Genomic DNA, 17,060 nt, shown 5'->3' with positions numbered 1-17,060 from the left:
AAATCTACTCGAGTTTGTTTTAGATATTTTGGCGCTCTTTCATTGGGAGCATAGATATTTAATATGGTTATTTCATTTTGTTCAATTGTCCCTTTAATCATGAGGTAATGTCCATCTTTATCTATTCTGCTGGCTTTTGCCTTAAAGTTTATTTTATCCGAGGTTAGCACTGCCACTCCTGTTTGCTTTTTATTGTAGTTAGCTTGGTATATTTTTTCCCATCCTTTCATTTTTAATCTGTTTCTGTCTCTGTGTGTGAGATGTGTCCCTTGCAGACATCATATTGAAGGATCTTGTTTTCTTATCCATTCTGCCACCCTCCGTCTCTTAACAGGTGCATTCAATCCATTTACGTTCGGTGTAACATTTTCATATTCTTGTATTCTCATTCTCTTGGGATGCTGTGAAGTGTTAATTTTCTTTTAGGTTGCCTTATGATCCTTTGAATTCTCTGTCCATTTCATGCAGTCTGTTTTATCCTGTAATTGACCTGACCTTCTCCCTATCTGGGTCTCTTTTCCTACGTGTTTACCTTCCTTTACACTGTACTTGTTTTGATCATAGACTGACCTCCCAAAGTCTTTGAGTTTGTTCTTATAGTTTTGTTTTGTTACCAATTCTTCTTTTTGTTGACTTAATTCAGGGAGGTGCTGCCACGTATGTCAATCTCTGGATGTTGTCTGTTCTTGTTGGTTCTCAGTCCACAGAACTCCCTTTAGGATGTTTTGTAGTTCAGGGTTGGCTTTGGTGAATTCCCATATCTTCTGTTTATCCTTTAATGTTTTGATGTCAACATCATATTTGATTGATAGCTTTGCTGGATAAAGGATTCTTGGTTGGCAACTTTTTTCTGGCAGGGTTTTATATATGTCTCCCCATTGCCTTTTCGCTTTCATGGTTCCTGCTGAGAGATCTGAGCTTAATCTGACTTGCTTGCCTTTATATGTGACCTTTTTGTTTTCTCTGGCTGCTTTCAGAAGCATCTCCTTATCTTTGAGTTTGGAGAGCTTGACTATGATATGTCTTTGTGATTTTCTTTTGGAGTCTGCCCTTCTTGGAGTCCGTTGAGCTTCTTGCACGTTAATTTTTTCGCTTTTCAGGATTTGGGAGAAATTTTATTCCAGTAGTTCTTCGACTGTTTCCCCTGTGGACTTGTGTGATTCTTCTTGCTCAGGGATGTCAATAATTCTTAACTTATTCCTCTTCATGTTGTCCAGCATGAATCTTATACCATCTTCAGATTTTTTTATCCTTTTTTTTGTTTGTTCTTCTATCCTAGTTATATTGAAAGACCTGTCTTCCAGCTCGCTGATTCTTCCTTCCATCTCATCTCTTCTATTCTTCTACCCTTCCAGAGTGTTTTCTATTTCTGCCATTTTGTTATTGATTGTTTGGACCTCTTTCTGTAGGTTTTGAATTGTTTCCAATGTGGTATCTATCTTGTTTGATTGCTCTTGTAACACTTTTCTGACTTCTTCCTTATTTTTCGCAACTCCATTGTAGAGTGTTTTGAGACATTTGTCTCAGATACTTTTTTTTTTTTCTGGAAATGTGCTGATATGGTCATCTGTTTTTGCTTCTTGAGCATGTTTGCTGTTTATCTGTGGCCCTAATACTTAAGTGAGTATTTATTTTGGTGCTTTTTTATACTTTATGATTGTTTCCAGGAAGATGTGATCAGGGTGTGATCTTCTCTTTTTCCTCTTCTTACTGCTTAACTCAGAGTGACTTTCACAGGTGTTGCCTGTTTCCTTGGTATATGTCTGCTGGTATTGGTTCTTGCCTGGGTTTTGGTATTTTATAAGGTGTGATTGCAGCTTGGCTTTTTGGCAGTGGTTGCTGACTCTTCTTGTGTAATATAGGGAGACAAAAAGTACTCCAACAACAATAGGGAGGCTATGTAATAGCCAAACAACTGTCCTGGCCAGTCAGGGAAGCGCCACCCCTCTCTCTTGTAGAGTTTTGTATATGTCTCCCCATTGCCTTCTTGCCTGGATGGTTTATTCTGAATAGTAAGAACTTAAACTGATTTGCTTGCCTTTATAAGGGACACTTCTCTTCTTTCTGGCTGCTTTTGGTTTCCTCTCCTTTGATTTTGGGGAGCTTTTTGTCTTGGTGACTTTCTTTTGGGGTCTGTCCTTCCTTGGCTAAGTTGGGCTTCTTGAATGTTTATCCTTTCATGTTAGGGAAATTTTCTTCCAGAAGCTCTTCAGCTGTCTCCTCTGTGGACTTCTCTGATTCTTCCTGTTCTGGAATGCCAATAATTATTAAGTTATACCTCTTCATGTTATACAGCATGAATCTTAGACTATCTTCAAATTTTTTTCATCCTTTTTTCAACTTGCTCTTCTGTCTTAGCAGTATTGAGATATTTGTCTTCCAGATCGCTAATTCTTTCTTTCATCTCTTCTATTCTGCTCCTTTCCCCTTTCAGTTTATTATCCATTTCTGATATTTTATTATTAATCATCTGGACCTCTTTTTGCAGGTTTTCAATCATTTCCAATGATGTATCAATCTTATTTGATTGCTCTTGTAGTTCTTTCCTGATTTCTTCCTTCTTTTCCTCCACCCCTTTTTGGGCCATTTGAATTTGTTTCCATTATTAGTCTTCTGAATTATTTCTCAGGCACATCCTAAACCTGCCCTTCCTCTTCTAGCAAGCTTTTGTCTGTCCCCAGCTCATTTGTCTCAGCTACTCTCTTCTTGTTTTGGACATGTTTTGATATCTTTTGTTGTTTTTTGTTCGTCATTTCCAATAATTATGTGTTTTTTTTTTTTAATGCTTAAGTAGATGTTTGTTGTTGTGTTATAAATTTACTGGGTGTCTCCTGGTGGATATGATCAGGAGATTGGCTTCCCTTTTCGCATGTAATGTTTAGCAGCTGTTATTGGCTCTTGTCTCAATGATGGAATATTATGGGGTATGCTTGTAGCTTGGCTATATGGCCACAATTGCTGTATTTTTTTGGGTAACGTAGCAAGAAAAAGTTCCTACCTCCAGGAAAAATGTGTGGTCAGTAGGTCCAAAAGTAGAAGCAATATAAAAGCAGAGACAAGAACCTCCACTTTGAAGCCAAAATAAAATTGTGTGTGTGTACTGTAGAAGCCTCCAGTAGTGGATTAGAGTGTCCACTCGCTCAGACCCCTCCCCTAGTGATTACCGTAGTGGTGTGAAGATAGATACTGAGAAGTTAGTGGAAGAAAGATTGTGTACTATTTTTGACTCTGAAGGGCAGTTAAATACCTGTATGTGCACAGCGTAATCTTGAAATAGTTGTGTCTTTTTATGTTGGGGTTTTACAGATAGTTCATATGTTTTGTCTCAGACCAAACCTGCTTTTTTGCTTTCCTGGCCGGCAGGGGTTAATTGTCCCGCACAAGTTAACTTTAGGGCTGGGACCTACAGGCAGAAGTAAGTCAAAAACTGCAGCCAAAGGATTTGCCTTAGGACCTATGGGGCTCTTTCTCTCTATGCCGTGGGAAAGCTGTGGTGTCAACCCTGGAATTTTTTGCGGGGTGCATACCCACTTGCCTGAAGGTGTCCGGGCTGGGCAAAGAGGACATGACAAGGAAAAGGAGGAAAAAAACATGTAAAATGCCTCCACACCTCCTTTAGCAAATGTCGCATTCCTGCTTTTAGTGCAGGTTCCTGTTGCAGGTCTGTCTGTAGTCCCACCTTCTGACTTTAGCCTGGGCGGGATGGCCGCAGAGGGAGTCCCGTGTTGATTTCTAAAACACAGTGTTTTCCTTTATACTGTGATTTTTCTGTTTGTGGGAAACTGACGCCCAGACCCTTATGATAGATCCAGAGCTCTGGTGTAGTTTCGTGAGAGTTGTGTCTCTTGGTTTTAAACCCTTCCCCCACTGAGCCTGCCCTGTCTGACTTTGCTCTGCCACCGCCAACCAGAAGTCCTTCCAATGCTCACTTTTTTAGAGGAAATATACCACAAATAGACACTGTCAGACTAAAATTCTGTTTTGATGTTTTCCCTTTTATAACATGCTTCAAGGTTGTTGATCCAAAATTCAGTAATCCATTTGTGGCAGTTAATTTTGTATCTCAACTAATGAGAATAAACAGCATTTTTTCTTTTTGTAATTCCATTTTCATAGATTGGCCCAGAGTTGATACTGTTGATTCATTATTGACACACAATTGTGTTTGTGAAGAATTATGTTTTTGTTTATTAATTATTGATTATTATGGTTTAGAACAAGATGATACAGAATGGTTTAAAATCAAGTTTAAAATCACTCTACTTAATTTGTATGCTGAACAAATCTGAGAAGCTGGACTATATGAAGAAGAGTATTGCATCAGGATTGGTAGAAGACTTATTAAGAACCTGTGATATGCAGATGATACAATCTAGCTTGCTAAAAATGAGAGGGACTTGAAATACTTACTGATGAAGATAAAGACCACAACCTTTAGTGTAGATTGCACCTCACTGTAAAGAACACAAAAATCCTCACAACTTAACCAATAAATAGCATCATGATAAATGGAGAAAAGATTGAAGTTGTCAGAGACTTCATTTTGCTTGGGCTTACAATTAATACTCATTTAAGTAGCAGTCAAGATAATCAAACACCATTAGGCAAATCTGCTATACAAGACCTCTTTAAAGTGTATAAAAGCAATGATACCAGTTTGAGGACTAAGGTGCACCTGACCCAAGCCATAGTATTTTCAGCTGCCTCATATACATGTGAAACTTGAATGATGAATAAGGAAGTACAGCAGAAGAATTGATGTATTTGAGTTAAGATGTTGAAGAAGAATATTGAAGGTACCATAGACTGCCAGAAGAACAAACATATCTCTGTTGGAAAATGTACAGCCAGAATGCTCCTTAGAAGCCAGGATGGTGAAAATTCATCTCTCGTACTTCGGGCATATTATTTTTGTTGTTGTTAAGTGCCATCAAGTCGATTCTGACCCTTAGCAACCCTGTATAGGATTTCCAAGGAGCAACTGGTGAACTTGAACCATCGATCTTGCATTTCAAATGACTTTGCAGTCTGACACATTAGCCCACTGTGACACACCAGGAGGGACCAATCCCTGGAGAAGGACATTATGCTTGGTAAAGTGAATGATTAGCAAAAAAAAGGAAGACCCCCAACAAGCTAGATAGGCATAGTGGCAGCCGCAATGGGTTCAAGCATAATAATAGTTGTGAGGATGGCACAGGACTGGGCAGTGTTTCCTTCTGTTGTATATAGGTTCACTATGAATTGGAACCAACGTAGCAGAACAACAAGAACAACATGGTTACTGCCATCATTAACTCCTTATGTTTCATTAAGTATATTTTAATTATGAAAACATTTCAAATTAAGTGTTAAGTTTTAACCCTAATGTTTATTTTTTAAGTATGTTCTAAAATTATTTTTCATTTTTGTAATCTGAGCATTAGTCTTAAAGCCTTTTAAATTTTTTTTTTTTAAATTGAGAGTAGATTAAATGTACATTTTTAAAGATAGTTGAGAGATTTTATTACCTTTATTTATTTTTAAAGTTTTTGTTGTGGATTGTTTACAGGGCAGATCATCAGTTTTACATTGAACAAATCATATACCTTGTTTCATTACAATGATTATAATCCCCTCCATGTACCATCAGTTAACAGTATTTCTTTTTTTTTTTTTTTTAAAGAAAACAAAACAAAAAAAACCACTCAGGCATATATAATAATTTACACTCCCAAAGGGCACATTCTGCAAGTCTGCCTCCTGGCCACCAGTTCTTACTCTCTCTCTTCCCATGAATCTAGAGTCCTCAGCTGCTTATTACCTTTATTTTTAACTTAATCCTATCCTTATGCTAGACACTGTGTTACTTGTTCACAAAGATGAAAGAGACTTCCTAATGTTTTAAAAAATATATGATATAGTAGGAAAAATAAAACATGTATGCAAATTACTGTAGTTTAAGATAGACAGCTGTGTGTTAGAAACTAGACTGCTAAGTATTATAAATGTTTCTAAATATATTTGAGCCAGAATAATAAGAATGGGTGTCAGTTTTATAATCAACTGCATTAATTATAGGAGCCCTGATTTGGTGCTGTAGGATGAGCCCTGAACTGCTAATCACAAGATTGGTTCAAACCCACCAGCTGTTCCATGGAAACCCTATACAGTGTCGCTATGAGTGGCAACCGACTCAATGGCACTTAACATATTAATTATAAAACAAATAAATATATGAAAAACAAGATGGGGTATAATCAACTATATATTATACTTTGCTTGACAGTGGTGGGGTAATATATTAGCAGCAGCACTAAAGTAGTGAATGATGATGTTAAGTGCTGTAGAGTCGGACTCCTATAATTAATATAGTTGATTAGAAAACTGATTCCCTTTCTTATTGTTCTGACTCACATATATTTAAAAACAAATTGAATGACATTAAGGAAACCAATATAAAACAAAGAGAAGTATATTATAATTTAGATCTTCTAAGCATTATTTTCAGTCAAGTAATTTGTTAGAATCAAATTTTATTAAAGAGCTATTTCTAATTTTCCTGAGCATATATGCTTTAACAAATTATTGAATTAAAAGTGCTTTAGCATTTTCACCCCCATTTCACACCTATTTCATTTCCTATTAGTTCCAGAATATTATCGTGCTTTGCTTGGATGAGAAGTTTGGTTTGGGAGAATGGTGTTGAGAGGTAATTAGTACTTCATAACAACCTTACAGAAGTGTAAGTAGCCCTCACTAAGATCACTTACAGTTAGATCTCATCAGTTCATTATCATTTGTGCCTTGTTAAAGAAAGCAATTTCTGTATTATTGGTGCTGTTAAGTGCCATCAAGTCGATTCTGACTCATTGCAGCAACCCTGTATAGCGTTTCTAAGGAGGGCCTGTTGAGTTTGAACTGCTGACCTTATGGTTCAAACTGACCTTGTGGTCTAGTGCTTATCCTACATGAGTGCGCCAATGTCTATATTAGTATTTGTTGTATCTCAGTATTCCTTATATAAATTTAACCGTAAGCCAGTTCTGGAGGTTTTTCTTGCTTTACAGTGCTAGGTTAAAAACTATGCCTCTGAATGTTTTTTGGAATGTTTGATTAGGCTGCCCATTAAAGATCTGAAGTTCTGTAATAGCTAATGGACTACTTGGTGTTATCTTCAACTAGGCTCTGCAAGCATGGCCACTGATAGAAAAGAGGACATGTTGGCATGGGCATGCAGGAGGAGGACTCCACACAGACCCAAAAGAAGGGGTAAGAGGCGATAACAAGTAAATGGAATTTCTTGATAATTTTATTTATGTAAAAAGTATATGTTTAAGATTTTTAAGTTCTAGAATATTTTGATTTGAGTCATCTAACTGCATGTTTTCTAATGCAAAACCATATGATTTGACTATGATTAGTTAGTTATATAGATGAAATGTTCACAGGCTTAAAACAAACAAAAATTTGTAATTCTCTAAAAGAGAAAAAAGTTATATAAATTAACAATGTAAACTTTTTAGTTCTTTAAAATAATATTGACTGAAGTTATTTGTTAGGTAATCTAGCCTTATAAATAAAGTTGATTAATTAGGTTTTTTGTTGTTAGTAAGTGACATTGAGTTGGTTCCATCCCATAGCAACCCTCTATAGGGTTCCTGAGGAGCCACTACTGAGATTGAACCGCCAACCTTGTGGATCAAACTGACTTTTGAGTCCAACACGTAAACTCACAGCGCCACACCAGGACTCTAGTGTTTGTGTGTTTGTGGCCATTTGAGTATGCCTGCGTTTTAAGATTATTTTTTCATATGTATACTTAGTTTACAAAGATCTAGAATATTTTCTGGCTTCATGGTAAATTGTACATCTACCTGATCCATTTATTTAATTAACCATATTCTTTTTTTTTTCCATGCAAATACAAACTAAAACATCAGTCAATACAACAACTTCCACATTTATAATTAACTGCCATTGATTACATTTTTCATATTGTGCCACCATTATTGCCATCTTTTATCAAAATACTCCACTCCCATTAGCATAAACTCAGTGCTTTCACTCCCACCCAAAATCTCCTCCTTCCCTCCCATACCTTTGTTGTTGTTGTTGTGTGCCATTGAATTGGTTCCATCTCAGTAGCCCAGTGTCTGAGAGCAGCTGGTTGGTTTGAACTGTTGATCTTGCTGTTAGCAGTCCAGTGTTTATCCTGCATTGCCGCACCAGGGCAGGATAGTAATCTTTGTTTTGTATATATTTATTTCATATAAATGAGATCATATCATATTTGTTTATTTGCAACTGACATATTTTGCTCAGCATGATGTTTTCAAGGTTCATCCGTGTTGTGACCTGCATCAGAACTTCATTTCTCTTGATGACTATAAAATTTCATTGTATGTATATAACACATTCTGTTTTCCATTCATCTGTTGGTGAACATTTGGGTTATTTCCATCTTTTGGTAACTTGTTAAAATACTGCAATAAACATTGGTGTTTAGCTCTTATCCATATTCTGTATCATTATCATTGTTATCTTTATACAGAGCAGCTAAACTTACAGCCTCTGAAATAAAATGATGTAGTTGCATAGTTTTAAAATCTCTTGTACTTTTCTCTACCTTTTGATTGGAAAGTGTAATCCTTTTAAATTTTAAAGAAACTGAGAAAAAACTTAAATCTCCCATTTTGGTTGTTTTTTTGTATGTCCTATGCCATTTTGTCCCTCATTTCCACCAATATAGCCATCATTGATATTTAGTTGATTTATAGTCACAAACATTTTGATTCTTTTTTCCTTTCCTTTTACATATATATTTTTAAAATATTTCTTTTGTAGTTATCATGAGGATAATATTTACCATTGTCAACTAATAATGTTTTATTTTAGTTGATACTTAACTTTCTAGTCCTGGTTTGATACTGTAAGATAATCACTGGACTGCTAACTGCAAGGTCAGCAGTTCAAACTCATCAGCTACTCCTCAGTAACCCTACACAGGGCAACTGTGCTCTATACATGGTTGCTATGAGTCATAACCGACTCTATAGCACTTAGAAACAACAATAATAATCTTAATATTAGTAACATTATAAAATTATTACAATACTAGTATTCTGTCTTCCAAGCAGTTCATATCATAAATTGCATTTGTGTACAATGTGTCTGTTAGCATAAATTCATAATTTTACCTTCTCGATTCATGTAGAAGATAACTACTAGAGTTACAAAACAAAAATGTCATGAAACTAATTCTTTATTTGCCCATAAAATTATGTTTGGAGTTCCTTCTTTTCTTTGTACATCTTCAAGTTACTGTTGTTTCAGTTCTTTTTTATTTTTTAACTTTTTATAGTGAATTTAGTGAAGGTTTGCAGATAAGAAAGATCATTTGTTTTACATATAATAAACCATACACTTTGTTTGCAAAGTTTCCTCCATGCACTTATCCCACTTTCTCCCTTTATTTCCTATTTCCATTCCATCCATTTTCCCATTCCTTGTAAATTTTGTTCTTAGGTAAATGTTGCCTTTTTGATATTGAAAGATTGAGTGTTCCAAGGAGAGCATACCTAACTGGTGTTATTGTCTACTGTATCTACCTGTTGACTGCTTGAGTGAAACTTAGGTTATGAGGGTGACATCAATCCCTTTCGGAGCAGTTGGTTATGGTAGCTGGGCACCATCTAAGTTCTTCTGGTCTCAAAATTGTGAACACTGATGTTCACGTTTCATTAGGCTCTTAGACCAATTGACTCCAAGTGTCTTCAGTTCTCATCACTCTTCTTTATTCTGCACATGGAAATAGTGTACTTAGTTGTACTTAGATGGACACTCAAGAGCTTTTAAAATCCCAGATGCTACTTACCAAAAGCAGAATGTAGAGCATTGTCTATGTTATTATGATTGACCATGGTGCCCTCAGAGACAATATTCTTGAGTCCCCAGGCCTAGCAACTCATTTCCTTAAGATGTTTGATAATATCTAAGAAATTTTCATCACCTTATCCTCTGTATGCTCTGTCACAATCTTAAGTGTGTTTGCAGCAAAGGTATCTATCCAGGTATCTACCCAAGGAAGATTGTTGTTTCAAGGTTGTGTATATAACACTATTTGCCTCTATCCCCTTTTAGTGTTTTCATACTTTCCTGTGTTCATCATTCTTCTGCCAGCTTCCCTCTTATGTACAGCCTGTTTTGTCACCCAATTTAACATGTGTCTACCCTTTAGCTAGTGAATTACTCTCCATCCTTCCTACCCTTGGTAACCATCAAAGAATGCTTCTTGTAGCATAAAAAGTTTTTCTTCAGTTTTTACAGTAGTGATCCTTTTGGGATTGACTCATTTTACTCAGCATATTGTTCTACAGGTTCAAGCTATGTTAAAAGGAAATTTGCAGGTTCGTTGTTATTCTTCACTATTGCACAGTATTCCATTTCGTGTAGTAGGGCGAGTCAAAAAGTATCTGTACACAGGCTGTAGAATTTAATCAACTTTTGGAAAGAGAAATACATAATTTTTTGACACTATCTTCTGGCTTTTTAGTACACTTTGTCCATCTGTCAACAAGCTTTTTTATTCCCTTATTAAAAAATGTTTTAGGCTGAGCTGAGAGATGTCTTCAGTCTTCACCACAGGTGAATGCATGTCCTTGAATGGCTACTTTCAGGGGACCGAGCAGGTAAAAGTCCGATGGGGCAAAATCAGGACTATAAAGAGGATGCTTTTAACACCTCAAAAGGAAAAGCTTTTGCAGAGTGTTAACAGTGTGGGCAGAGGTGTGTGGATGTGCATTATCATGTAAGAACACAACACCCTTGGATAACAGTCCTCTGTTTTTAATCTGAAGTTTAGGCGTTAGTTCTTCAATGAGCATCTCACTGTAATCAGTAATGTCGATTGTTGAGCCTTTTTCTTGATAGTGTTCCAATACTGGCCCTTGAGATTCCCAACAAACTGTAAGCATTAATTTTCTAGCTGATGGTTGACTTTTAAACTTTTTGTTTTTCGGTGATTGAAGATGTTTCCATTCTATACTGTGCCATTTACTCTCAGTTTCATAGTGATATATCCATACCTCATTATCAATAATGATATTTTAAAAATAATTTTTGTCTTTGAGTGTTGGTCCAAGTTTTGTTTGAAGATGTCAAAATGCTTTTGTTTATGATCATATTTGTGTTGTTTCATTACCCGTGGCACACAAAAGTTGAAACCTAAGTTTGTGGTGGATTATTTCATAGGTAGAGCCCTATTTAGCACACAATCCACTATCACTCATCTATTCAGAGAATCATTTCACTTGCATACTCAATGCTGTCATCAGTGGTGGACATGGATTGTCGTTTTAATATAGCTAGAGTGCGGATAATTTTTGACTCATCCTGGAATGTACCAATGTTTGTTTGTTCATTCTGCCATTGATGGATATTTAGACTCTCTCCATCTTTTTGTTGTTGTAAATAGTGCTGCATTGAACATTGGTGTGTACATCTCTACTCATGTCCTGACTCTTTGTGGATATATACCAAGTAGAGGATTGATGGGACAAACAGTATTTCTATTTTTAAATATTTAAGGAAACGCCATACAGTTCTCCATAGTGGTTGAACCATTTTATAGTCCCATCAGCAGTATAGGAGGGTCCCTGTTTCTTCTCACTCTCGCCAGCATTTGTTTCCTGTTTTGTTGTACTTTGCTATTAATATTTGGGTGAGATGATAGCTCATTGTTTTGATTTGCATCTCACTAATGGCTAATGGTAGCGTAATGGTTACGAGTTGGGCTGCTAACCTCAAGGTTAGCAGTTCGAAACTACCAGCAGTTCTGCTGGAGAAATATGAGGTATTCTCTCCCATAAAGATTTACAGCCTCAGAAACCCTGTGCAGGGTCACTATGAGTTGGAACCGACTCCACAGTACTTAACAACAACAGCAATGGCTAATGATCTGGAACATTTCTTCATATGCTTATTGGCTGCCTGAATTTCTTCCTTGATTAAGTGTCTATTTATGTCCTCTGTCCATCTTTTAATTCAGTTTGGTTTCTTTTTTTTTTGGAGAGGTTTTGTTGGTTTCTGCAAATTGTAGACTTTAGTCTTTTGTCTAACATGTAGTTGCAAAAAAGTATGTAGCCTCCTTTTGTAGTTTTTTGGCAAAATCTATTGAAGCACATGAGTGTCTTAAGTTTTAGGAGGTCGTGATCATCTATTTTGCCTTCCACTATTTGTGTTTTCAGTAACGTATGAATGTGTATTTATGACATGTATTATATCCCATAAGTTTGTACCTGTTTTTTCATTGATGATATTTATAGTTCTAGGTTTTACAATTTAAACTGAAAGAATTGAGGAAAAAATTGAAGCCTCAGTTTTCAGTACTGAAGGACTCTTGGATGAAATATTGAATGATGCAGAAAGTGTCAAAAGAAGATGGAAGGGAGGCAGGGATTATTGGCTGATTAGGGAGCAGTGCAGTGTGGACCTCCGCCAGCAGTAACACAGAATACCGGACAAAGCAATTTCAGGGGAAGGTCCCAGAACTCTGAACTACATGTAAAGGAATACTTACAAAGTTGAAAGGCTTACAGTCGGTGGAACTTGTAGCAGAAGCAAGAAAGATTGTTTTCTGGTCCATGGCTACCAGCCACTCCCGGAGCAGCCATCTTGGGTGTGGCTGAGTGGGGTGCAGGGTCAGAGGAACTCTCCCACTGCAGAGGTCTTATCAATTCTCAGTGATAAAGGTGTGGACATTCTTTTTTTCTCTCTGTTCATTAGTCTCTTGCTGGCTGTGCACTTCCACTCTGGTGTTTGGAGGGAGTACCTGAGCGAGTGGACACCCCCCCCACCCCAGAGGATTCTACTATGCATGCACACCGATCAGCTCAGCAAAGACCACTGTGCAGAATCTAAGAAGGGAGAAAACACTGCTTAAAACTGAATGAAGGTCCTCCAGAATGGCTATAACTGGCCGTAAACTGTTTATCACTAGGAAAAAGTCCTGAATGTGGATTGTGGAGTGGGAGAGAGACAGACTAAAGAGGAAAGAGACCAAAAATTAAATCCGGAGTTACATCATAAGGAGCAACATTAACATCTTGAAATTTCTCAGGTAGCCTTGAAGGCAAGAAACCAAAAGAGTGGCATTAAAGTTGTACTCATATTTTGGTACAGACTTTTTTTCTTTTCTTTTCTGCAATTATAGATTGTAGTATGCAGTCTGTTGTATTTTTTTGTTGTTGCTGTTTTGTTTTTTGGTCCCTCTTTTACCTTTAGGGAGATCTTTCTCTCCCTGTGTTACCCAAGGAGAGATAGCAAATCTTGCCATAGAGCCTAGCTGCAATCACATCCTGTAAAATCGTAACATCCAAGCAAAAGCCAGTACAGTCTGGCAATATACCAGATAAGCAGCCAACACGGGCTATAGTTATTCATAGTTGAATAATAAGAAACTGAAAAGGGAAGCCCATCTCCTGATCACATCTACCTGAAGGCAATCAAAAGGCTCCATAATACATCAATATTCATTCATGTATTTATTGAAAACACACTTGATTATTGAAAATGTCCAAGAAACAACTGACCGTTTTGACACATGTACAGAAATAAGATAGAATAACAGACAAATGAGCTGGAGGTAGACCTAGACTTCCCATTGAAAGGAAGGCAGGCTTTGGAACTACCTGAGAAGGAATTCAGGAGAATGATGTTGAGGTGCATCCAAATGCTTCACAGAGAATTTGAGAAAAATAAGGAAGAAGTCAGGAAAACACTACAGGAACAATCAAATAAGATAGATACAGCATTGGAAATAATTCAAAACCTGAAAAAAGAGGTCCAAACAATTAATAATAAAATATCAGAAATGGACAATACAATGAAATGGCAAAGGAGTAGAACTGAAGAGATGGAAGCCAGAACAAGCAAGCTGGAAGACGCATCTCTCAATACTGCTGAGCTAGAAGAGCAAACAGGAAAACGGATAAAAAAAAAATATGAAGAAAGTCTAAGATTCATGTGGGACAACATGAAGAGGAATAACTTAAGAATTATTGGCATTCCAGAGCTAGAAGAATCACAGAAGTCCACAGAGGAGATAGTTGAAGAGCTGCTGGAAGAAAATTTCCCTAACATCCTGAAAAACGAAAAGGTAAGCATTTAAGAAGCTGAACAAACCCCAGGAAGGATAAGGCACCAAAAGAAAATCACTAAGACATATCATAATCAAGCTCTCCAAAATCAAATACGAGGAGAGAATCCTGAAAGCAGCTAGTATAAAGAAAAGGATGTGTTAATTACAAAAGCAAGCAAATCAGGTTAAGCTCTTATTTCTCAGCAGAAACCATGCAGGCAAGAAAGCAACAGGGAGACATATATACAACTCCTGAAAAATCCCCAAAAAACTGCCAACCAAGAATTGACTACCCAGCAAAGCTGCCAATCAAATTTGATGGTGCAATCAAAACATTCCAAAATAAACAGATGCTAAGAGACTTTGTCTAAGCCAACACAGTACTTCAAAATACTGTAAAGGTTGTTCTTTGGAGTGAAAACCCACAAGAACAGATAATAACCAGAGATTGGCATACGTGGCAGCACCACCCAGAAATTAATCAACATATGGAAGAGTCCAGAACAGACCATAACTACAAGAACAAATTCCAAGAATCTGGGAGGTCAGTTTGTGATAAAAACAATTACAATGTGAAAGAAGGTAAAAACATAGGAGCAGAGATTCAGTTAGTGAAGAGGTCAGGTAGATTGCAGGATAAAATAGACTGTTTTAAATGTAGGGGAAAAAAAATGAATAGAATATAGAGTAACCTCAATGAAAATTAATACTTCTCAACATACCAAGAAAATGTAAATCCAAGATGAACATGGAACATTAAAACTATGAAGAAACTGACAAGATAGAACACAAAAAAAACATGAACTCAGCACAGGATGGCATGCAGACCAAAGAACCCAACAGCACCACAAAAAAAACTCCCCAACATAATGACAGCAGTTAATTCATAACTATTGATGATTACACGGAATGTAAATGGATTGAATGCACAGTTAAGAAACAGAGAGTGACAGAATGGATAAGAAAACAAGATTCTTCTATATGCAATCTGCAAGAGACACACCTTACACACAAAGACAAAAACAGACTAAAGGTTAAAGAATGGAAAAATAAATATACCCAAGCTAATTGCAATCAGAAATGTACTGGAGTGGCAATACTAATCTCTGATAAAATAATCATTGAGGCAAAAAATGAGCATAATAGATAAAAATGGACATTATGTCATGATTAAAGGGTCAGTTGAACAAGATGACATAACCATAATATCTACACTCCTAATGAAAGAGCTCCAAAATATATAACACAAACTCTAATAGACTTAAAGAAAGAAATAGACAAATAATGCAATAATAGTGAGAGATTTTAATACACCACTTTCGTAAAAGGATAGAACAACCAGAAAGAAACTTGACAAAGACACAGAAGAACTAAACAACACAATCAGCCAACTTGACCTCATAGACGTGTATAGAGCATTCAACCCAACAACAGCACAATGCGCATTCTTTTCCAGTGCACGTGGAACATTCTCAAGAATAGACCATGTGTTAGGCCACAAAACAAGCCTCTAAAAATTTACATACATCAAAATACTACAAAGCATCTTCTCAGATCACAATGCTATAAAATTAGAAATCATCAACAGGAAGGCCAAGGAAATAAAGTCAAATACATGAAAACTGAATAACACCCTGCTTAAAAGCTCTACTGGGTAGTAGCAGAAATAAAGCGTGATTTCACAAAGATCCTAGAAACAAATGAGAACGAAAACACAGCATTATTAAAATCTTTGGGACACTGCAAAAGCAGTGCTGAGAGGACAATTTATTGCAATAAATGCAACCATCCAAAAAAAAACAAAGAACCAAAAGCAACACAATAACAAAATTTCTTACAAATAGACACAGACCAGCAAAGAAAATCTACAGCCAATAGAAGAAAAGAAATAATAAAGTTTAGAGTGGAAATAAACAAGATAGAAAACAGAAAAACTTTAGAAAGAATCAAAAGGACAAAAAACTGGTTCTTCGAAGGGCTTAATAAAATCAACAAACCATTGGCAAACCTAACAAAAGAAAAGAGGGGAAAGACACAAACAACAAACATAAGAAACTACATGGGTGATGTCAAAACAGAACCAATAGACATAAAAAGTATAATACCAGAATATTATGAAGAGTTGTACTCCAACAAATTTGAAAAAGCAGAGGACATGGACACATTTTTAGAAAAACACAACCTACCTAAACTTAGAGTGAAGTGTAAAACTTGAACAAACCTATAACAAAGGAAGAAATTGTTAAGGTCATCAAAACAAACTCCCAGCCTTAAAAAGACCAGGTCCAGGTAACTTCACTGGTGAATTTTATGAAAAATTCAAGGAAGAGCTGTCACCAGTTCTGCTCAAATTATTCCAGAATGTACAAAAGGATGGAAAACTTCCTAATACATTTTATGAAGGAAGCATAACCCTCATACCAAAACCAGGGAAGAACATCACTAAGAAAGAAAATTATAGACCAGTATCCCTCATGAACATGGTGGTGGTATTCCATTGAGTTGGTTCCGACTCATAGTGACCCTACATATGGTTTCTGAGGATGTACATCTTTTTGGGAGCAGAAAGCCTCATCTTTCTCCCACAAAACAGCTGGTAGTTTTGAACTGCTACCATTGAGGTTAGCATCCTGAGTTGTAACCACTATGCAACCAGAACTCTTTCTTAGGACATAGATGCAAAAATTCTTAACCATATCCTAGCTAACAGAATTCAACAACATATCAATAATAATAATCATGACCAAGTGGGATTCATATCATTGATGCAAGAATGGTTCAACATTAGAAAAACAATGAATGTAATCCACCATATAAATAAAAAAAGGAAAAGAGCCACATTATATCAATTGATGCAGAAAAGGCATTTGACAAAATCCAACATCCATTCCTGATAAAAACACTCAACAAAGTAGGAATTGAAGGGAAATTCCTCAACATA

The 17,060-nt window shown here is 36.4% G+C and overlaps 1 protein-coding gene across 3 annotated transcripts in view; it reads left to right on the top strand.

Annotated features, from left to right (window-relative positions):
- ABCB7 (ATP-binding cassette, sub-family B (MDR/TAP), member 7) overlaps window positions 1-17,060 on the top strand; it is a 182,522-nt gene that overhangs the window by 55,411 nt on the left and 110,051 nt on the right. For all 3 annotated transcript variants that reach the window (XM_006873729.1, XM_006873728.1, XM_006873730.1), the window contains one exon: window positions 7,165-7,251. In XM_006873729.1, the coding sequence (XP_006873791.1) occupies window positions 7,165-7,251 (87 nt within the window). The remainder of the gene's footprint in view (window positions 1-7,164; window positions 7,252-17,060) is intronic.

The sequence above is a fragment of the Chrysochloris asiatica genome, unplaced genomic scaffold (genome assembly GCF_000296735.1).
Source record: "Chrysochloris asiatica unplaced genomic scaffold, ChrAsi1.0 scaffold00252, whole genome shotgun sequence".
Lineage (NCBI taxonomy): Eukaryota > Metazoa > Chordata > Mammalia > Afrosoricida > Chrysochloridae > Chrysochloris > Chrysochloris asiatica.
Note: the sequence above shows the minus strand (reverse complement) of the source record. Positions and strands in the feature narration are given on the sequence as shown.